Below are 21,698 nucleotides of genomic sequence, written 5' to 3' on the forward strand. Positions count from 1 at the left end.
GCGAAGTTATTTTCCCCCATTGCCCTTCCTTCCTTCTTTCCTTCCTCCCTCCCTGCCTGCCTCCCTCCCTCCCTTCCTTCCTTTATTCATTAGTTAATTCACTCATTCCACAAACCTAATATGGCTTTTTTTGAATGTCTATTATGACACTTTATTGAGTGCCTAATATGGGACAGGCACTGTGCAAGTTACACAGAGAAAACAAAAATCACAATGCATCTCCTGTCTTTAAAAAACTTATAATCTAAAAAGAAGTATACAAGTAATCATTGATTTCAACAGACTGTTGGTGCCAGTACCAGTACAAGTATGGCGGTAAACACAGAGTACAATGAGAGTTCAAAGCAGACAGAACAAAGTGAAGAAATGGTTTCTCCAAGAATTTTCCTTCAATTTTCCAAGTCAAAGTTTAAAATGAGAGTATTCAGCCAGACAACAGTAGGATTGAGAAGATGAGCTGAGTTAAACACTGACATCATAATCAGAGGGAACAGTATTTATGAAAAGCTGGAAGAAGGAAACCCATGGCACATTCTGGTGTCTTGCAGTTTGTCCAGTAGCTAGAGAATAGTTAGAGGGTAAGAGGCAGCAAGAGAGAAGTTGGAGGTTGAAAACAAGGGCAGATTCCAAAGAGACTTGTATTACTACCTATTTAAGATCAGTTTCTTCCAACTTACTCATCCCAACTCATCCCCTCTGACACTTCAGCCCAGTGTGTTTTAGTTTAGTGTTTTTCAGCCTTGCCTACTTCTGGATTCTTCTACATTGCCTATGCAGTGGTGTAAGTCACTCCCATCTTAACTCAGGTGCATATCCCCTACATTGCATAAATAAAAACAAAATACAAAAATTTTCCAGGAAAGAAAATTTTGAGAAATTCCAATCTAGCTCACTAAAGAAGCTTGTAAAAGATACACTTTAGTAACAAGAAAAAAAACAATGCCAATTAGAAATGTCTGATAAAAAGAAAGAGCCGTGTGTTAAACTGGGAATGAATATTATCAAACATTTATTGTGTAAATTAATAAGAAATTATTCTAATACAGGAATTACTAAATAAGATAGGCATAACATGATGGAACATAGAATATATGTCAGGAAAGGATCATATGGTCCTTAAACTGTTCAAAAAGAATTTAATGATGTCGACTATGCTTCACATCTGTAGGTGAAATATGCATTCCAAAAATTCTAAAAATTTATAGCCCCAAAACATACAAATAAAACACATCTTAAGAAAAAATCAATTAGAAACATTCTAAACTTAGTTTCATCTAAAATATGGCTTCAAATTATGTAAAGCAAAAATATGGATAGAAAAAAATGAAAATAAAGAAATACACTATCATAATGAGATATATTTTAATACAACTTTCATAGCAATTGATGCATCAGTCAGAAAATAAATCAGAAATATAAAAGAGTTAAATAACCCAATTATCAACAGTTCACAAAATGAACCTATGTAGAACTGCACTCCATTATCAGAGAAAGCATTTTTCCAAAATCAAAAATTTATACAATTTACCTATATAGCATGAAATAAATTAAGCCTTAACAAAATATAAATAATATCTACCATATATACTACCTTTATGAACAAATCAGAATTACATTAAAAATCAATTCAAAATAAATAACTTTAACATTTAGTTCAGTTAGAAGGGTTAATCTGTCTGACTGATCACAGGCTGACTTTGCAGAGAGAGTCTGCCTTTGACGAAGTTCCAAGAAATTGGTTAAGGTCCAATTTAGTAAAACTACCCAAATAAATGGAGAGATAGATCATGTTTATGTTTAAGGACCCCATCATAAAGATTTCATTTCTCCATCATATAATACATAAATGAATGAGATTCCAATCATAATTCCAATAAAATTTCTGAAGGAAATGAACAAGAAAATGCTGAAATTTAATGGAAGCACATAGGTCAAGAATAGCCTAAAACTCATAAGGAAATGTAAGACTGGGGGAATTCATCATCATAGATAATCAAAGCTCACAACAGAAGTTAATTAATGTAGACATTAAGTATGGAGATAAACATGTTAAGCAGACCAAACAAATTAAAAAGAGAATGGAAAAAGAGATCCACATAAAACAAATAAGGAAGCCCCATATGTGAGAGATGATTCTAAATATTAATATATAAGTAAATACAGTAAGTTATAACTATTTGTTTTCTATATAAGAAAAAATGTAATTGGAACCTCACTTCACACCATACCAATATATGAATTTCAAATTGATTATGCTTCATATCTGGCAAGTAAAATATGCATTCCTAAAATCCTGCAGATAGTTTATTTCTTCTAAACTTGTAAATAAAAGATAGAATGAGAAAAAACTCAATTTTGAATATTCTAAACATATTTAATCTAAAAGCATTATGTAAACATGAAAAGCAAAATTCCAAGCCATTTAGAATAATATACCAAAGAATATTTTTTGACTCAAAGGTATAAAAAATTTATTTTAAAAGTTCAGAAAAATATAGCTCAAAGGAAAATATTTATAAATCTTACTACATTAAAACTGAAGTTTCTCTCCATCAGAAGTTACCATAAAGAAATGAAAGAAGATTGGGTGAAAATATTTTTAACATGTAACTTTAAAATATTTAGAATCTGTAACATAAAACAAATTCTTACATATCAATTTAAAAAAAACCATCGCTCAATGTATAGGGTAAAAACTATGAGCAGGTTTTTCACAGAAAAGGAAATACAAATGACCCTCCCCCAAAAAAGCCATTAAATATATGCTCAGTCTCACTCTTAATTATAGATTAATTTTAAAAGCCATAATGAAAACAATTCAAGAGCCTTATAATAGAAACTGGCAAAAAATCCATTCTTAACTCTAGGTAGGAATGCAAATTGGTACAGGAATGTGCATATTATTGCCTTTTACTGAACTATTATTTCTTTTCACCACTTTATTATTTCCTTTTACTAGTGTTTCCTTTTACTAAAGTGAATGAGATGCAACAGGAGAGGAAGGCAGAAAAGATGAGTCATAAAGGAAGATCAGTGAGACACCAAGTGTGAGAGGACTCAGCTCACCATTCCTGAAGGCAACCACAAGCCAGGGGATGCAGGTAGCTTCTAAAAGCTGAGAATGATCCCAGGCTGACAGCCACCAAGGAAACAAGGACCTCAGTTCTAAAACCACAGGAAGTGAATTTTGCCAAAACTGAATGAGCCTGAAAGCAGATTCATCCTGGAGTCTTTAGAAAGAAATGCAGGGCTGATGACACCTTGATTTCAATCAGGAACGATCTGGAGCAGAGGAACTAGCTGAGCTGTGACCCGGGGAAACTTTATGATAACTGGGTACTGTTTTAAGCTGCTAAAATTCTGGTAATAGGCAATAGAAAACCAATATAGAAAGAAACTGGCTAACTGTCATTTAATTATTAACAGAGAATAAGTACAAATAGCCATGGCACAAAGCTAATGTCAATATTTTTTTTAATTTTAATTATGAAAACTCACTGTTTTTGATAAAGCAGCTAATTCATTTCTTAATGACGTTGTTTCCTTCAATACTTCAGTCACTGCCTCTTCATTCTCCTCAATATTAATATTAACATCTTGTATTGATGTACAGTAGAAATTAAATAGACTGTTAAGTTTATCTATCTCTTTCCTAAGAGAAAAAACAGTTGATTTTATCCGCACTGAAGGGGAAATTATATTTTAACTTACAGTTGAATTAGCTTCTGACTTAACCATGTAGATCAATGCAATTTATCTATTCCTAAAATTTTTCCCATTCCAAAGAAACTCCTGAAAAGTACTACTTAGATATAAAAAGTAAGTAGTGAAAAAAAACTTCAATTTGTTTCTGATGGAAAGGAACTGAAAGAAAAGTGATTTGCAAATTGTTTAAAATAAACCACCTTTTGATTTGATTCCAGGTGAGAGACCTAAGTACCTTTGATTCAGAGGTTGGGTAGTACAGGGATGGAAAGGAAAGAAAAAAAGAAAGAGGAAAAAAATAAGAGAAGAGAAGAAGCTGTAAAAGTGGAAAGATCACACATTACTAAAGCTCTGGTGTACTGTCTTATCTCCCTCACAGTTACAGAGCTAAAAAGCAGTAAACTACAGCTTAGGAAAACAAGGGGCCTATTTAAGAGAACAAGTTGCCAAGGAGAGCTTTTTCCTATGTGACATGTCACAGAAAAGACCAATGCTAATCTGTAAAGCTACATAATCCTTTATCTTATCTGGGAGGTAGAAAACACATTCCAAATATAAAAGTCACTTTAAAGTATGGTCTTAGAGTTTAATATATGAAAAAAGCACAGTGAGAAAATGACAAAATTATAATTTGCATAAAATATTAGCAAGTAATACAGATAAGCCCAATTTTTTAAGACACCATAAACAAAATACTAGAGTGGGAGATTTATCTGAAACCCATATAAGAGATCAAAGATTAAATCATTTGTGTGTAATAAAATCCTACAATGCAATATGGAATGGAAAACTTACCCAAGAGACAAATGAGCAGAGAAGATAAACAAGAATTCACAAGAAAATAAATGCCAATGGCCAATAAATATATGATGTGTTTATTGAATTTGCCCAGGCTATGCTATCATGCATAAGCCTGATTTTAGGAGTAGAGTCAAATGGAACTGAAAGATATAATCTCACAATATAAATGAAAATGAAAGCAACAAACAAATAGGCAAGAAGCTTCTCCTTTACCCTTCCATACCTGAAGAGTACAGGCTTCCTATCAGAATTCTAGAAGCCAGATAAATAATGAGAGGTTGGGAGCCTGAGCATTTAAAGTGTACATGTTTGGTTAAATTTCCTTCTTATGAAGTTAATTTTTCTTCTCTCAGTGGTATCCATTTCCCCAGTCCAGATAATAAACTAGATTTTGACTAAGAAGTGAGCAATTGCCCAGTGTCATGGAATGCAGGAGATAAGTATTACTTTAGTTACTCCTCATCCTTATTTCCTGAAGCATCAACTGCTGCCACCAATTCCTCAGCCTTCTAAGAATTTTTCAGTGTAAAAGTTTGTCAGTAGGTTTGCCCCCACTGGTACTTTAGATTTCATCATTCTTGTATCTGCTAAATCAGAATAAATTTAGAAGAATAAAATGGGAAGAATCATTTCACCTGTTAAGAATTACTATAAAGTAGAGCAATCAAGACACCAAAGAATATATGCTGTGTGTTTCCATTTATATGGAATTCAAGAACAGACCAAACTAACCATGGTGATAGAAGTCAGAATGGAGATGACCTTTTTAGGAGAATGGTATGGACTGAGAAGGAGAACAAAAAAAACCTTCTAGTATGATGGAAACTTTTTATATCTTAACCTGGGGCATGGTGACATGAGTGCATATACATATACAGAAAAAATCATAAATCTATACATTTGATAGCACACATAATCATGTTTCTATATGTTAATTCTAAAAAAACTGGTGCAGGAAAATTAAACATATCTTTAAAATTTTATTTAATAAAGCATTTATGACTCCACTGATGCTTATAAAAGAACTGGAAAATATACTTAAATGAGAAGAAAATTAATGAGTAAGTTATATGGTATAACAAATAATAATGAGTAAAGGAAGTAATAATAATATGCCTTTGGGTCTATCTAAATATTAATTATAAAAATCAGCAGCTAATTCTTATATTCAAAATTGAGAAGGAAAAATTTCAGAAAATGGTACAAGATGGATAATGTTGTATTTGTAATTACTATGGACTAACATGTGTTTGTGCCAAATAGATTAATGAAAAAATTCTCTTCTGTCATCAAGAAAAAGAGAGAGGGCCCCCTTCCCCCCCCAAAAAAAAGAAATGATCAACGAGAAGTTACAACTGACACCACAGAAATACAAAAGATCATAAGAGACTACTATGAACAACTATATTCCAATAAAATGGACAACCTAGAAGAAATGGACAAATTCTTAGAAATGTACAATCACACAAGACTGAACCAGGAAGAAATAAAAAATATGAACAGACCAATTACCAGTAATGAAATTGAATCAGTAATTTAAAAACTCCCAGGGAACAAAAGTCCAGGACCAGGTGGCTTCACAGGTGAATTCTATCAAATATTTAGAGAAGAGTTAACACCTATCCTCAAACTATTCCAAAAAACTGCAGAGGAAGGAACATTTCTGAACTCGTTCCACAAGGCCAGCAACACCCCGTTACCAAAACCAGACTGAAATATCGCAAAAAAAGAAAATTACAGGTCAATATAACTGATGGACACAGATCCAAAAATCCTCAACAAAACATTAGCAAATGGAACCAAAAATACATTAAAAGTATCATACACTATGATCAAGTGGAATTTATCCCAGGGAAACAAGGATTTTTCAATATCCACAAATTAGTTAATGTGAATAAAAAGCATAGGATCATCTCAGTAGATGCAGAAAAAGCTTTTGACAAAATTCAACATCCATTTTTGATAAAAACTCTTAAAGTGGGAATAGAGGGAATATAATAAAGGCCATATATGACAAACCCATAGATAACATCATACTGATTGGTGAAAAGCTGAAAACACTTCCTCTAAGATAGGAACAAAGCAAGGTTGCCCACTCCGGTCACTTTTATTCATCATAGTCCTGGAAGTCCTAACCATAGCATCAGACAAGAAAAAGAAATTTTTAAAAACCCAAATTGGAGGGCTTCCCTGGTGGCACAGTGGTTGAGAGTCCACCTGCCGATGCAGGGGACACGGGTTCGTGCCCCAGTCTGGGAAGATACCACATGCCGTGGAGTGGCTGGGCCTGTGAGCCACGGCCGTTGAGCCAGTGCGTCCGGAGCCTGTGCTCTGCAATGGGAGAGGCCACAACAGTGAGAGGCCCGCGTACCGCAAAAAAAAAAAAAAAAAAAATCCAAGTTGGAAAGGAAGAAGTAATATTGTTGCTGTTTGTAGGTAACATGATAATAATCATAGAAAATCCTAAAGACACCACCAGAAAGCTACTAGAGCTCATCAATGAATTCAGTAAAGTTGCAGGATACAAAATTAATATCCAGCAATCGGTTGCATTTCTCTACACTAACAAACTATCAGAAAATAAAATTAAGGAAACAGTCCCATTTGCTATTTCATCAAAAAGAATAAAATACCTAGGAATAAACCTACCTAAGGAGGTAAAAGACAGGTACTCAGAAAACTATAAGATGCTGATGAAAGAAATTGAAGACTACACAAATAGATGGAAAGATATACTGTGTTCTTGGATTGGAAAAATTAATACTGTAAAAATGACCATACTACCAAAAGCAATCTACAGATTCAATGAAATCCCTATCAAAAGACCAATGGCTTTTTTCACAGAAATAGAACAAATAATTTTATAATTTTTAGGGAAACACAAAAGAGTGCAAATAATTAAAACAATCTTGAGAAAGAAGAACAAAGCTGGAGGAATCACGCTCCTTCATTTCAGACTATACAGCAAAGCTACAGTATCAAAACAGTATGGTACTGGCACAAAAACAATGAAACAACAAAGAGCCCAGATATAAACTCACATACTTATGGTCAATTAATCTACGACAAAGGAGGCAAGATGTACAATGGAGAAAAGACAGTCTCTTCAAAAAGTGGTGCTGGGAAAACTAGAGAGTTACATGTAAAAGAATGATATTAGAATATTTTCTCAAACCATATACAAAAATAAATTCAAAATGGTTTAAAGACATAAATGTAAGACCAGAAACCATAAAACTCCTAGGAGAAAACATAGGCAGAACACTCTGTGACATAAATCATAGCAATATTTTTTTGGATCTGTCTCCTAAAGCAAAGGAAATAAAATCAAAAACAAACAAATGGAACTTAAATTTTGCACAGAAAAGGAAACCATCAACAAAACAAAAACACAACCTACTGAATGGGAGAAAGTATTTGTTAATTACATGATTGATAAGGGGTTAATATCCAAAATATATAAACAGCTCCTACAACTCAACATCAAAAAACAAGTAACACAATCATAAAATGGGCAGAAGACCTGAATAGACATTTTTCCAAAGAAGATGTACAAAAGGTCAACAGGCACATTAAAAAATTCTCAACATCATTAATCATCAGATAAATGTAAATTAAAACCACAATGAGCTATCACGTTACACCTGTCAGAATGGCTATCATCAAAAAGAACACAAGAAAAACAAATTTTGGAAAGGATGTGGAGAAAAGGGATCCCTCCTACACTGTTGGAAGGAATGTAAATTGGTGCAGCCACTGTGAAAAACATTATGGCAGTTTCACAGAAAACTAAAAATAGAATTACCATATGACCCAGCAATTCTACTCCTGGGTATATATCTGAAAAATACAAAAACTCTAATTGGAAAATATACATGCACCCCAATATACATAGCAGCATTATTTATAATTGCCAAGATATGGAAGCAACCTAAGTTCCATCAGTAGAATGAATGGATAAAGAAGATATGGCTTGCATATATATATATATATATATATATATATATGTATATACACACACATATATATATATATATAAAATGGAATATTACCCAGCCATAAAAAAGAATAAAATTTTGAGCAGAAGAATGACAATCTGGCTGCCTGTGGAACAAAAATCACATTTACATAAAGATAGACAAGATGAAAAGGCAGAGGGCTATATACCAGATGAAGGAACAAGATAAAACCACAGAAAAACAACTAAATAAAGTGGAGATAGGCAGCCTTCCAGAAAAAGAATTCTGAATAATGATAGTGAAGATGATCCAGGACCTCGGAAAAATAATGGAGGCAAAGATCAAGAAGATCCAAGAAGCGTTTAACAAAGATCTAGAAGAATTAAAGAACAAACAAGCAGAGATTAACAATACAATAACTAAAATGAAAAATACACTAGAAGGAATCAATAGCAGAATAACTGAGGCAGAAGAACGGATAAGTAACCTGGATGACAGAATGGTGGAATTTACTGCTGTGGAGAAGAATAAAGAAAAAAGAATGAAAACAGCCTAAGACACCTCTGGGACAACATTAAACGCCAGAACATTCGCATTATACGGGTCCCAGGAGGAGAAGAAAGGACCAGAGAAAATATCTGAAGAGAGTATACTCGAAAACTTCCCTAACATGGGAAAGGAAATAGCGACCCAGGTCCATGAAGCCCAGAGAGTTCCATACAGGATAAACCCAAGGAGAAACAGGCTGAGACACATAGTAATCAAATTGGCAAAAATTAAAGACAAAGAAAAATTATTGAAAGCAGCAAGGGAAAAATGACAAATAACATACAAGGGAACTCCCATAAGGTTAACAGCTGATTTCTCAGCAGAAACTCTACAAGCCAGAAGGGAGTGGCATGATATACTTAAAGTGATGAAAGGGAAGAACCTACAACCAAGAGTACTCTACCCAGCAAGGATCTCATTCAGATTTGATGGAGAAATCAAAAGCTTTACAGACAAGCAAAAGCTAAGAGAATTCAGCACCACCAAACCAGCTCTACAACAAATGCTAAAGGAACTTCTCTAAGTGGGAAAAACAAGAAAAGAAAAGGACCTACAAAAACAAACCCAAAACAATTAAGAAAATGGTCACAGGAACATACACATTGATAATTACCTTAAACGTGAATGGATTAAATGCTCCAACCAAAAGACCCAGGCTTGATGAATGGATACAAAAACAAGACCCATATATATGCTGTCGACAAGACACCCACTTCAGACCTAGGGACACATACAGACTGAAAGTGAGGGGATGGAAAAAGATATTCCATGCAAATGGAAATCAAAAGAAAGCTGGAGTAGCAATACTCATATTCGATAAAATAGACTTTAAATTAAACAATGTTACAAGAGACGAGGAAGGACACTACATAATGATCAAGGGATCAATCCAAGAAGAAGATATAACAACTATAAATATATATGCACCCAACATAGGAGCACCTCAATACATAAGGCAACTGTAACAGCTATAAAAGAGGAAATCAACAGTAACACAATAATACTGGGGGACTTTAACACCTCACTTACACCAATGGACAGATCATCCAAAATGAAAATTAATAAGGAAACACAAGTGTTAAATGACACAATAGATCAGATACATTTAATTGATATTTATAGGACATTCCATCCAAAAACAGCAGATTACAATTTCTTCTCAAGTGTGCATGGAACATTCTCCAGGATAGATCACATCTTAGGTCACAAATCAAGACTCAGTAAATTTAAGGGAATTGAAATCATATCAAGCATCTTTTCTGACCACAATGCTATGAGATTAGAAATCAATTACAGGCAAAAAAAAAACGTAGAAAACACAAACAATGGAGGCTAGACAATACATTACTAAAAAACCAAGAGATCACTGAAGAAATCAAAGAGGAAATCAAAAAATACTTAGAGACAAATGACAATGAAAACACGATGATCCAAAACCTATGGGATGTGGCGAAAGCAGTTCTAAGAGGGAAGTTTATAGCTATAAAAGCCTACCTCAAGAAAAAAGAAAAATCTGAAATAAACCATCTAACCTTACACCTAAAGAACTAGAGAAAGATAAACCAACAAAACCCAAAGTTAGCAGAAGGAAAGAAATCATAAAGATCAGAGCAGAAATAAATGAAATCGAAACAAAGAAAATAGCAAAGATCAATAAAACTAAAAGCTGGTTCTTTGAGAAGATAAACAAAATTGATAAACCATTAGCCAGACTCATCAAGAAAAAGAGGGAGAGGACTCAAATCAATAAAATTAGAAATGAAAAAGGAGAAGTTACAACAGACACCACAGAAACACAAAGCATCCTAAGAGACTACTACAAGCAACTCTATGCCAATAAAATGGACAACCTGGAAGAAATGGACAAATTCATAGAAAGGTCTAATGTTCCAAGACTGAACCAGGAAGAAATAGAAAATATGAACACAACAATCACAAGTAATGAAATTGAAACTATGACTAAAAATCTTCCAACAAACAAAAGTCCAGGACCCGATGGCTTCACAGGTGACTTCTATCAAACATTTAGAGAAGAGCTAACACCAATCCTTCTCAAACTCTTTCAAAAAATTGCAGAGGAAGGAATAGTCCCAAACTCATTCTATGAGGCCACCATCACCCTTGTACCAAAACCAGACAAAGATACTACAAAAAAAAAATTACAGACCAATATCACTGATGAATATAGAAGCAAAAATCCTCAACAAAATACTAGCAAACAGAATCCAACAACACATTAAAAGGATCATACACCATGATCAAGTGGGATTTATCTCAGGGATGTGAGGATTCTTCAATGAATGGAAATTGATCATAGTGATATACCATATTAACAAATTGAAGAAGAAAAACCATATGATCATCTCAATAGATGCAGAAAAAGCTTTTGACAAAATTCAACACCGATTTATGATAAAAACTCTCCACAAAGTGGGCATAGAGGGAAACTACCTCAACATAATAAAGGCCATATATGACAAACCCACAGCAAACATCATTCTCAATGGTGAAAAACTGAAAGCATTTCCTCTAACATCAGGAACAAGACAAGGAAGTCCACTCTTACCACTATTATTTAACATAATTCTGGAAGTCCTAGCCACAGCAATCAGAGAATAAAAAGAAATAAAAGGAATACACACTGGAAAAGATGAAGTAAAACTGTCACTGTTTGCAGATGACACGGTACTATATACATTGAATCCTAAAGATGCCAACAGAAAACTGCTAGAGCTAATCAATGAATTTGGTAAAGTTGCAGGATACAAAATTAATGTATAGAAGGCTCTTGCATTCCTATACACTAATGATGAAAAATCTGAAAGAGAAATTAAGGAAACACTCCCATTTACCATTGTAACAAAAAGAATAAAATACCTAGGAATAAGCCTACCTAGGGAGACAAAAGACCTGTATGCAGAAAACTATAAGAGACTGATGAAAGAAGATGATACCAACAGATGGAGAGATATACCATGTTCTTGGCTTGGAAGAATCAACATTGTGAAAATGACTATACTACCCAGAGCAACCTACAGATTTAATGCAATCCCTATCAAATTACCAATGGTATTTTTTATGGAACGAGAACAAAAAATCCTAAAATTTGTATGGAGGCACAAAAGACCCCAAAGAGCCAAAGAAGTCTTGAGGTAAAAAATAAACGGAGCTGGAGGAATCAGACTCCCTGATTTCAGACTATACTACAAACTACAGTAATCAAGATAATATGATACTGGCAAAAAACCAGAAATATAGATCAATGGAACAAGATAGAAAGCCCAGAGATAAACCCACGCACCTAAGGTCAACTAATCTATGACAAAGGAGGCAAGGATATACAATGGAGAAAGACAGTCTCTTCAGTAAGTAGTGCTGGGAAAACTGGACAGCAATATGTAAAAGAATGAAATTAGAACACTCCCTAACACCATACACAAAAATAAACTCAAAATGGATTAGAGACCTAAATGTAAGACCGGACACTATAAAACTCTTAGAGGAAAATATAGGAAGAACACTCTGACATAAATCACAGCAAGATCATTTTTGATCCATTTCCTAGAGTAATGGAAATAAAAACAAAACTAAACAAATGGGATCTAACGAAACTTAAAAGCTTTTGCACGACAAAGGAAACCATAAACAAGACGAAAAGACAACCCTCAGAATGGGAGAAAATATTTGTAAATGAATCAGCGGACAAAGGATTAATCTCCAAAATATATAAACAGCTCATGCCACTCGATATTAAAAAAACAAACAACCCAATCCAAAAATGGGCAGAAGACCTAAATAGACATTTCTCCAAAGAAAACATACAGATGTCCAAGAAGCACATGAAAAGCTACTCAACATCATGAATCATTAAAAAAATGTAAATCAAATCTACAATGAGATATCACCTCACACTAGTCAGAATAGCCATCACCAAAAAATCTACAAACAATAGATTCTGGAGAGGGTGTGGAGAAAAGGGTACCCTCTTGCACTGTTGGTAGGAATGTAAATTGATACAGCCACTATGGAGAACACTATGGAGGTTCCTTAAAAAACTAGAAACAGAATTACCATATGACCCAGCAATCCCACTACTCACATATACCCAGAGAAAACCATAATTCAAAAAGACACATGCACCCCAATGTTCATTGCAGCTCTATTTACACAGCCAGGTCATGGAAGCAACTTAAATGCCCATTGACAGACGAATGAATGAAGAAGATGTGGTACATATATACAATGGAATATTACTCAGCCATAAAAAGGAATGAAATTGGGTCATCTGTAGAGACGTCGATGGATCTAGAGACTGTCATACAGAGTGAAGTAAGTCAGAAAGAGAAAAACAAATATCATATATTAATGCATATATGTGCAACCTAGAAAAATGGTACAGATGAACCGGTTTGCAGGGCAGAAATAGAGACACAGATGTAGAGAACAAACGTATGGACACCAAGGGGGGAAAGCGGTGGGGGGTGGCGGTGGTGGTGTGATGAATTGGGAGATTGGGATTGATACATATACACTGATGTGTATAAAATGGATGAGTAATAAGAACCTGCTGAATAAAAAAATAAATGAAATTCAAAAATTAAAAAAAAAAGAATAAAATCTTGTCATTTGCAACAACATGGATGGACTTTGAGGGTATTATGCTAAGTGAAATAAGCCGGACAGAGAAAGACAAATACTGTATGATATAACTTTTATGTGGAATCTAAAAACTAAAACAAACTGATGAATACAACAAAAATGAAACAGACTTACAGATATAGAGAACAAACTAGTGGTTACCAGTGGGGAGAGGGAAGTGAGGAGGGAATGAAAGGGTTTAGGGTATTAAAGGTACAAACTATTATGTATAAAATAAATAAGCTACAAGGATATATTGTACAACACAGGGAACGTAACCAATATTTCATAACTACAAATGCAGTATAACCTTTAAAATTGTGAACCACTATGTTGTATAACTATAACTTATCTAATATTGTACTTATACAATATCTCAATTAAAAAATGTTTAAGCACATGTTGAAATAGACATCAGATGTGAGGAAATATAAATATCTTAATAAGTGCATGTAATCCAGATCACAGGATGATGTACAAACTTTTGCTCTTCATTTTGCTTATATTTACTTGACTCTAGCTCCATAATGAGTATTACTTTTTCTGTACTAAAATCACTGATCAGTTTGAATAAATAAAAATTTTATATCATACAGAAACATGAAGAATTTAAAACCAACAAGAGGAAGTAGAAGAATATCATAAAATACAACTACATCAGAAATGTAATAAAAAGTCAATTAATAATATGCAAAATATAATTAATCTATATATATTTAAAATATTACATTTTATTGAAATCAAAAAAAATGAGTTAAATTAATTAGATGCTATGCTTATAATTAATAGAAGGCTATATAATTTGTTTTCTATAATATCCCATGCTGGAATATTTTTTCAAAGAGTCACTTTTTCACATAGTTAGCAGGGATGTATATTGTTATAGCATAGCCACAGGCAATTTGGCAACATGTATCAAGAGCTTTAAAATGACACCGAAAAATACTGCTTTAGCAATTTATACACAATTAGTTTACATATGTAAAAGACATATTTTAATTTATACATAAACTTGGTAACAAGATAGATGTGGCAATTTAGATTCTTTCCTTTCTCTTCATCTGAATTTCTTATACAGGAATATACATTACATTTTAATTAGTATTTTACTTCTAAATGCTGTAAGTAACATTTGTGAAAAATACTTACTTGTAGGCTTTTATGGTTATTTCATCATCACGAATATCCTTTTCCATGTCTATTTTATTTTGTTTAGCTTTGAATTTGACTTTTTCAAGATTTTCTACAGCTTCTTTACATTCTCCATGAACCTGTTTGTATAGTTTCATTACCTAGAAATAAAAATATGTGTGCTAATATATGCACTTAGGGGCTAATTAAAATAATCAGAAAAGAGAAAGATCAGAGAAGGGAGTTAAAGTAGCTTTTTTTTTTTTTTTTTTTTGCGATACGCGGGCCTCTCACCGCTGTGGCCTCTCCCGCTGCGGAGCACAGGCTCCGGACGCGCAGGCTCAGTGGCCATGTCCCACGGGCCCAGGCGCTCCATGGCATGTGGGACCCTCCCGGACCGGGGCACGAACCCGTGACCCCTGCATCGGCAGGCGGACTCCCAACCACTGTGCCACCAGGGAAGCCCCTAAAGTAGTTTTGATTTAGATTATAAATGTTCTTTATATCAATTTTCTTTCCATATTTAGTCTACTGTTTAGCACAGTAGTTTCAGGTTTCTTTTACCCTGAGAGGCATCAATACTAGAGATGTAGAAAAGTTACTGAAGAAAATGACTTTAATATCCCAGTTAACATGACCAAAATAAAATCATTATTTTTTTACCTACAAAACTTTGACTTTTTATTGTTTAAATATTTTATTGTAGAAAAATCAGAAAACACAGATGAAAAAAGAAAACTTTATAAATTACCTATAATCTTCTCATTCATGAATAACCATTACTATCTTAATGAAGGGGTCCAAAATATTCCATTTTTATTGTTTTCATTAATTATTAGATATCATAAACATATTCCCTTCTCTCTCCAGGTCTCTCTTCTCTATCAGACTAAAGGGAAAGGGTGGTTGTAGTGGTAATGGTTGGAAGGAACTGCAGTTCAGGATGTCCTGTTGGAAAGTTGGATGGAGAGGAGTAGAACAAGGTACTAAGGAGGGAGCTGTCCTTTACCCAGGGGCCGAGTGGTGGATCTATATGAGGCAGTAGCTTCCCGAAAAAAGCAGTAATTTTCATTAATTTTTATTTTATTTCATTGTATTAATTTTATTGTGATAAGAACATTTAACATGATTATCTACCTTTTAACAAAATTTTAAGTGTACAACACAGTAAACTGTAGGCACTATGCTGTACAGCAGATCTCTAGAACTTATTCATCTTGCATAACTAAATTTTTATATCCATTGAAAAACAACTCACCATTTCCCCTCCCCAAGCCCCTACCAACCACCATTCTACTCTGTGCTTCTATGAGTGTGACTATTATAGATACCTCATGGAAGTGGAATTATGCAGTATTTATCTGTGACCTGCTTATTTACTTAGCATAATAATGTTCTCCAGGTTCCTCCATGTTGTCACATATGGAAGGCTTCCTTCTTTTTAAAGCCTGAATTATATTCCATTGTATACATATACCACATACATTTTAGAATTAGCTTGTCAAGGTCCACAAAGAAACCTGTTGAGATTTTGTGACTGTATTTAATTTACAGATCAATTTGGAGCAAATGCTACAAAATTTAGCCTTCTAATACATTAACATATTTATCTATGTAGCACTTTCAAATTTCTCTCAGTAATATTCATAGTTCTCTGAATAGGGGCTTTGCATATCATTTGTTACATTTATTCCTAGATATGTTTTATTTTATGCTCTAACAAATGCTATTTTTAAATAAATTTTATTTTCAGATTTGTTGCTGGTATATAGTAATGTATGGATTTAAAAATTTTACCTTTGTATTCAACTGTAATTCATCTGTGGACTTGTCTAGATTTTATGTGTACATAATTACATAGTCTGTGCAGCAAAGGAAACCATCAACAAAACAAAAAGACAACCTACCGAATAGAAGATATTTGCAAATCATATAACCAATAAGGGGTTAATATCCAAAATATATAAAGAACTCATACAACTCAACAACAACAAACAACTCAATTGTAAAATGGGCAAAGGGGATAAACAACAAGGTCCTACTGTATAGTACAGGGAACTATATTCAATATCCTGTGATAAGCCGTAATGGAAAAGAATATAAAAAAGAATGTATATGTATGTATAACTGAATCACTTTGCCATATAGCAGAAATTAACACAACACTGTAAATCAACTATACTTCAATTTAAAAAAATGGGCAAAGGGGCTGAATAGACTTTTTTTGGGGGGGGATCCTGCCATCCTGTTTCTTTTTTAAAAATTTTTATTGGGGTATAATTAATTTACAATGTTGTGTTAGTTTCAGGAGTACAGCAATAGACTTTTTTCCAAAGAAGACATACAGATGGCCAACAGGCACATACATGAAAAGGTATTCAACATCACTAATTATTACGGAAATGAAAATAAAAAACAATGAGATTTTACCTCATGCCAATTAGAATGGTTATTATCAAAAAAGGAGAAATAACAAGTGTTGAGAGGATGTGGAGAAAAGGGAACCCTTGTGAACTGTTAGTGGGAATGCAGCCACTATGGAAAACAGTATGGAGATTCCTCAGAAAAATTAAGAATAAAACTATCATATGATCCAGCTATTCCGCTTCTGGGTATTAATCCAAAGAATATGAATACACTAATTTGAAAATATATATGCACCCCAAAGTTCACTGCATCACTATTTACAATAGCCAAGATATGGAACAACCTAAGTGCCCATCAAGGGATGAATGGATGAAGAGATAAAGAGATGTGGTATACACACACACACACACACACACACACATATATCTATAAAATGGATACTACTTAACTGTAAAAAAGGAAAGAAATCTTGCCATTTGTAACAACATGGACGGTCCTTGAGGGTATTATGCTAAGTGAAATAAGTCGGATGAAGAAAGACAATATCGTGTGATTTAACTCATATGTGGAACATAAAAAACAAACAAAAAACTCCAAAATAAGTGAACAAACCAAACCAAACCAAAGAAACATGTAGATACAGAGAACAGAGTAGTGGTTACCAGAAGGGAAGGAGAAGAAGAAGTGGGTAAAGGGGGTCAACTGTATGGTGATGGATGGTTATCGTGTATACAGAAGAAGATATATCATGTTATAAACTTATATAAATATATAACATTTAAGAGAAGGCACAAGTAAATAGCAGGAATGAAAAAGGAAAGCACTACATATTCTATAGACTATAGAAAAGATAAAAGGATACTAAGTCTTCCAAAAAATTTGAAATTTTGATGAAATGGACACAGGAAGAAACAGAATAACTGAACATTCTTATTGAGGAAATTGAATTTGTAATTAAAAACCTTTCCAAAACAAACAAGAAATAAAACTGGAAAACTTTAGCTAGATGGCTTCAATAGTAAATGCTAATTAATAATGTTAGTCTTTCACACTCTTCTAGATAATAGGAAAAGAAGAAATATCCCCAAGTTACCTTTAAAAATCTAGCAAACCCTTAAAACCCAAACCTGACAAGGACATTATTAAATAATTATATGACCTTCTTATTCATGAATTTACATTTAAAACTCTAAACAAATAATTAGCAAATCAAGTCTAGCACCATGTAACATCTTACTTAATAGAAAAAAAATTTTTAATTCTTCCCCTTTGAAACTGGGAATGTGACAATGATGCCAAATATTACTCCCTCTAGTCAGCATTGTAGTGGAGATCTCAGCCAGCAAAGGTCCTAGCCTTACTAAAGGCAATATAATACAGCAAAATGTATACAGATTTGGAAGGGGAGGACATAAAACTGTCCCTATGTGCCCATTAATTTCTAGAATAGCACAGATATTAGTAACCTCTACAAGATTTTCCTTTAGGCACAGGAATGTAGGGGTAGAGACTTTGGCAGAGGGCCAGGATTATACCAAGATGATGGGAAACAAAGAGCTCAGGAAACATAATAGAATTTCTACTATCAAAGGAAGAAAAGCAATAAATAATGTCCTGTGTCCAATTTGTCCCGTAGGTATTGCTGGGGTGGTGGTCTCAGGTTGGGGGCATTGGTGATATCATATGAGGCAAATTCATCTCCAAGGAAAGCTCTTGGACGGGCTCAGTGTGGGACTGGTACAACCTTCCCACATGGATACTCTCCTAGGTTGATGTTAATAATATTATTGTGGCTCCACGGTGTTATGAGACTGAGCTGCTTGTAGAATTTGAAGGTCACGTTGAGCCTTTGAGCTTAGTTTGCAAGTAGCAATGTATTAAGGCTCAAGCACATTGGCTAGAGGTCTTGCATTATTTAAGCTGTTGGGTTGCTTCAGCAGGCCTTCAGCCAGGACCTCAGTCAAGACAGCAGAATAAAACAAAACAAAACAAAGCTATGTTACAAACAAAACACTATCTTACACGTCTCCAACCCTCTAACGATCTTGAATTTGCTTTCTATCTTTATGGATTTACCTCTTCTGGATATTTCAGGTAAATGAAATCATATAATATGTGATCTTCTGTACCTGGCTTCTTTTAGCATAATGCTTCAAGGTTTGCCCATGTTGTGACATACAGCAGTATTTCATTTCTTTTTATGGCTGAATAATATTCCATGGTGTGGATGTATTACATTTTGTTTAGTCATTCATCAGTTGAGGGGCACTAGATTGTTTCACATTTGTCTGTTCTGAACAGTGCTGCTATGAACATTTAGGTACAAGGGTTTTTTTGTTTGTTTTTTAACATCAGTTTTCAATTATTTGGGGGTATATACCTTGGAGTGGAGTTGCTAAAGCATATGGTAATTCTGTTTTACTTTTTGAGGAAACACCGAACTGTTTTCCACAGTGGCTCTACCATTTTACATTCCCACCAGCATAGTACAATGGTTCAAGTTTCTCCACATCCTCACCCAAACTGGTTATTTTACACTTTATTTTTAACTTTATCCTAATGGGTATGATGTTAAGCATCCATCTTTTCATGTGTTTGCTGCCCATTTCTATGTCTTTTGGAGATATGTCGACTCGAGTCTTTTGCCCATTTTTAAATGGGTTGTTTGTCTTTTCTGGTTGTTGAATTATAAAAGTTCTATACATTCTGGATACTACACCTTTTGTAATATATAATTTGCAACATTTTCTCTCATTCTGTAGGTTGTCCTTTTACTTTTATGGTAGTGTGCTGTGATGCACAAAAGGTTTTAATTTTGATGAAGTCCAATTTCTCTATTTTTTCTTATGTCGCTTATGCTTTTAGTGTCATATCTAAAAAAACCATTTCCAAATTCAAGGTGATGAAGATTTACCCCTAAGTTTTCTTTTAAGAGTTTTATAGTTTTAGCTCTTACATGTAGAATTATGATCCATTTTTAATTAACCCATGTATGTGCTGGGAAGTAGGGGTCTTAACTTTACTCTTTTGAATGCATGTGGGTATCCAATGTCCCAGCACCATTTGTTGAAGAGACTACTCTTTCCCCACAAATGGTCTTGGCACCCTTGTCAAAAGCAGTTAACCACAGATAAATGGGTTTATTTCTGCAATCTCAATTTGACTCTCTACTTTTCTGTATTTATGCAAATGCCACTTTTTTTTTGCTTCCTACAGCTTTGTACTAAGTTTTAAAATCAGAAAGTGTCAGTTCTCTAAGGTGTCCTTCCTTTCCAAGACTGTTTTGGCTTTTTGGGATCCCGTGCGATTCCGTATGAATATTAGAACAGGCTTTTCGATTTCTGCAAAAAGATCTTGAGACTCTGTCAGATATTGCATTTAATCTGAAGATAGCTTTGGGTACCATTGACATCTTAACAATATTAAGTCAAATCCGTGAACACGGATTATCTTTCTATTTATTTAGGTCTAATTTAATTTATTTCAGCAAAATATTATAGCTTTTAGTGAACAAGTCTTGCACTTTATTGATTAAGTTTATTCCTACTTTATCATTTTTAATGGCATTAAGTAGAACTGTTTTCTTAATTTCATTTTTGGATTGTTCAAAACTAGTATATGAAAATACAACTGAGTTTTGTGTGTTGAGCTTGCATCCTCCAACTTTACTAAACTTATTTATTAGCTCTAATAGTTTGTTTTGTGAATTCTTCATGATTTTCTATATATAAGATCATGTCCTCTGCAAATAGAGATAATTTTACTTCTTCCTTTACAATCTGGATGCCTTTTATTTATTTTTCTTGCCTATCTGCTTTATTAAAAGTCCATTGATTTAAATGTTAATCTCATCCAAAAAACTGCTTCACAGAAACATCTATAATAATGTCTGGTCAAATACTTGGGCATCCTGGCCCAGCCAAGTTGATGCAAAAAATTAATCATCACGGTGACTCTGATAAGCTCTACGCAAAGGTTGATATTTTCTTGATCTGCTAGAATGCATTTTCATATTTTCCTCCCATTACCAAGCATGGTCTTCCAGCTGCTCAACAACCCTACTACCCCTGACTCAGAAATGCCTATGTCCACTATCGGGGAAAAACACACTAAAATAATAAAGGGATACCAATTCACACACCTATTGACAAACTTTAAAGTATGACAATAAAAATGTTGACAAAAATGTGAGGTGGATCAGTTAGGATTGGGTTTGGCTATAGCAGAAATAAGTCAAATAAACAAGATTATAGTTTATTTTTCTCTCCCAGAAATAGATACAAGGTATATTCTGCCTTTCTATTCAGCCATTCTGGATCTGGCTTCCATTCCCAAGGTTGCTTTGTGCTAAAAAATCGAATCAGAGCTGCAGCTATCATATCTGGGTTGCTGTAAGTTTAGGAGATGGCTAAGGGTGCTACTTCTGACTGAGTCAGTCCATTTCAAGAAGCTTTCCTAAAAAAAACCCCTATATAACTCCTACCTACATCTCATTAGAAATACCATGAGTAAAGGCAATTTGGGAGATGACTTTTAGCCTGACACATT

The 21,698-nt window shown here is 33.9% G+C and overlaps 1 protein-coding gene across 1 annotated transcript in view; it reads right to left on the reverse strand.

Annotated features, from left to right (window-relative positions):
• Positions 1-21,698, reverse strand: part of CCDC178 (coiled-coil domain containing 178) — a gene marked incomplete at both ends in the record, with an annotated part of 393,288 nt that overhangs the window by 319,653 nt on the left and 51,937 nt on the right. The window contains 2 exons of the mRNA XM_081252141.1: positions 3,499-3,652; positions 14,802-14,944. Of these exons, the coding sequence (XP_081108267.1) occupies positions 3,499-3,652; positions 14,802-14,944 (297 nt within the window). The remainder of the gene's footprint in view (positions 1-3,498; positions 3,653-14,801; positions 14,945-21,698) is intronic.

Source organism: Mesoplodon bidens, assembly GCF_964165515.1.
Source record: "Mesoplodon bidens genome assembly, chromosome: 13".
Taxonomy (NCBI): domain Eukaryota; kingdom Metazoa; phylum Chordata; class Mammalia; order Artiodactyla; family Ziphiidae; genus Mesoplodon; species Mesoplodon bidens.